Source organism: Dryas octopetala, chromosome 2 (assembly GCF_963921425.1).
Source record: "Dryas octopetala chromosome 2, drDryOcto1.1, whole genome shotgun sequence".
Classification (NCBI taxonomy): Eukaryota; Viridiplantae; Streptophyta; class Magnoliopsida; order Rosales; family Rosaceae; genus Dryas; species Dryas octopetala.
This window is the reverse complement of record NC_141367.1, coordinates 13,925,608-13,927,980: the sequence shown is the minus strand read 5'-3', so window position 1 is coordinate 13,927,980 and position 2,373 is coordinate 13,925,608. Positions and strand designations below refer to the sequence as shown.

The 2,373-nt window shown below is 32.4% G+C and overlaps 1 protein-coding gene across 1 annotated transcript; it reads left to right on the top strand.

The window, feature by feature from the left end:
- The first annotated feature begins 739 nt into the window (after positions 1 to 739).
- On the top strand, positions 740 to 1,181 carry LOC147293280 (secreted LysM effector LysM1-like). The gene is made up of 2 exons (XM_086231041.1): positions 740 to 839; positions 994 to 1,181. The coding sequence occupies exons 1-2, from the start codon at positions 740 to 742 to the stop codon at positions 1,179 to 1,181; spliced, it is 288 nt and encodes a 95-aa protein (XP_086087167.1).
- The last annotated feature ends 1,192 nt before the right edge of the window (positions 1,182 to 2,373 follow it).

Sequence of the window (2,373 nt, the reverse complement as noted above, 5' to 3'; positions counted from 1 at the left end):
AAGAAAAATTTCAGAAACGTTCATCTTGCAAGAGCACATAAAAGGCAAAATATCATGTGGTTGATCTTGTTGGCTTCCTGGGTTATGATGGTAGTGTTGCTTTCTTGTATACTTAATGGCCGGAGATACTGAATCCTCTATTAAAAAGTCAACAATTAAATTTATTTGAAACAATTAACCATATGGGTCCCACATGTGCCACATAAGCAATATTTAACGTTTAATTGTTAAGTCAGACTAATTGAAGAGCCACATCATCTTTGATTTCAAACCTTTGGTTTCAAATTGCTAAAATTGAAACCTAAGGGAACAATTTGACAATCTAAGCAAACCTCTGGGGTGCAAAGTGAAATTTGCTCTTTAATAAATGAGGGAGATGAGTGTATAATGAGAGGAAAATGAGTGTGCAAATAGCAAACTCTTTAGAAATTATTTCTTAGCATCAGTGTAAATTTTTCATTTTTCCAAAATTAATAAAAGAATTTATATTAAGTCATTGAGAATAAAATAGTTTTACCCATGTGCAATTGTGTAAGACGGCTGGGTATATATCGATGATTACTCATGAAACCACGGCCTAGGCCTGCAATGAGCAATCCAATGTTTTACTCTCAAAAGGAATCATAGTTCACAATGTTCCTAGCTCTAACTCTATAAATAGACTCTTAATTAGCACTCTTTAAGGCACAAGTACAACCTAAATAAACAAAGTTCTAATTTTGGAGAAAGAAAGAAGATCATGGCTAAAGCTAGCAACAAAATGGCAACAATTCTTAACTTGATTCTAGTGCTCTCTCTTCTTCTCATGATTTCCATGGTTGAGAGTAGACAACTTGGCAGTAAGAACTAACTAGTTCTCCATTTCATCCTATATATATATAGTCAATACTTAATTTCTGGTTGCTTTAGTTTCAGTGCATGTATGAATTATATATTCTTAATTTTCCCATTTAATTAATATATACAATATACATTAATGCTAGCTACATGCAGTTGGCTTTGGAGAGGCCAAGGCTGGCCCAGTTTGTGAATCAGTTTATGGTGCAGAGGAGGGTGATACCTGCGCTAGTGTTATTCAAAAGTTCGGATTGAGTGCCGATTTCTTCCTTTCCATCAATCCGAATATCAATTGCGACAGCTTCTTTGTGGGTCAATGGCTTTGTATTTCTGGGACGGCATGATCAATTAAGGAAAAACTAATTGTATGAATAAAGAGGATGACCTAGCTAGCTAGCTCTCATGTCCTATATATCGATCAAATCTCGTTGCATGTTTTCTATTGTGGTTATTTCTTTGATAATCTATTTCATTACCCTATTTATTAGTCATCAGTGTTTAATTAATGCAATGTTCTCTAAAAGGGTACAACAATTGTTCACTGTTCTTTTTTCCTTTAGGTTAGAAATTGTTCCCTCTTCTGCCATAATGACATGTCATTATCACATAAATTTTACAAAATCTATCTTAACCTTATATACTTGAAATATTGAAAAATCCTCTCCTAATTTAGGACCTGATCATCTCCTTTTAATAAGTCATCTCTTTCCTTTCTCTAATCTTAATCTCAACCCTTCAACCTTATAAATTTAATTCGATGAACAAAAACATATTTTTGAAAGAAAAAAGAGAAATAAACCCTCTTATTCCTCTTATTTTTCGTCTTAATTTTCAACGACATAATAAGTTTCCAACAGATTTCTCTAACACCCAAATAGCCTTTCAATCATTGTATCTCTCTGGATCTATTGATAATATGATAAACAAATGGATTCCAAGAACACCACTTAGCATTCCAGACATTTTTTCTCCTTGGATATATTGATGAGTTGATAAAAAGATGGATCAGTGGAAGGTGAGTCCGCCTCCACTCTCTCTTTGGACTATGGAGTCCTGATTGGTATGCTAAACACAAGACTAAATCATGGTCACGTTTCTATTCTAAAAGGGTCTATGGAAGAAAATCAATTTTTTAGGGGTCTGAAGAAGAAAATCATTTTCAATCACTAATCCTTTATTATATCCTTTCTTTTATTAAACTCTAATCTGTAATCGTTCAGTATATACGTAATAATGATAAACCATAAGGTGTGTTTGGATGGAGAAAAAAAAAAACTTGGAATTTAGACGTACAAAACTCAATATTTAAAAAATTATATGTTCTAACTTCCTTGTTTGGGTATATAAACATAGAACTTTATAAATGCATGTAGAAAAAATAAACACAAAACTTTGTAAATTCAATGTGGAAAAAAACATTGGATTTAACCGCTATAAATTCTACCTAAATTGATGTCATTTCCAAAATTCTAATTTTTTTGCGTGAATTATTGCATACTGATCCTTATTTTGCCCATATTTTGAGTGATGTGGAAA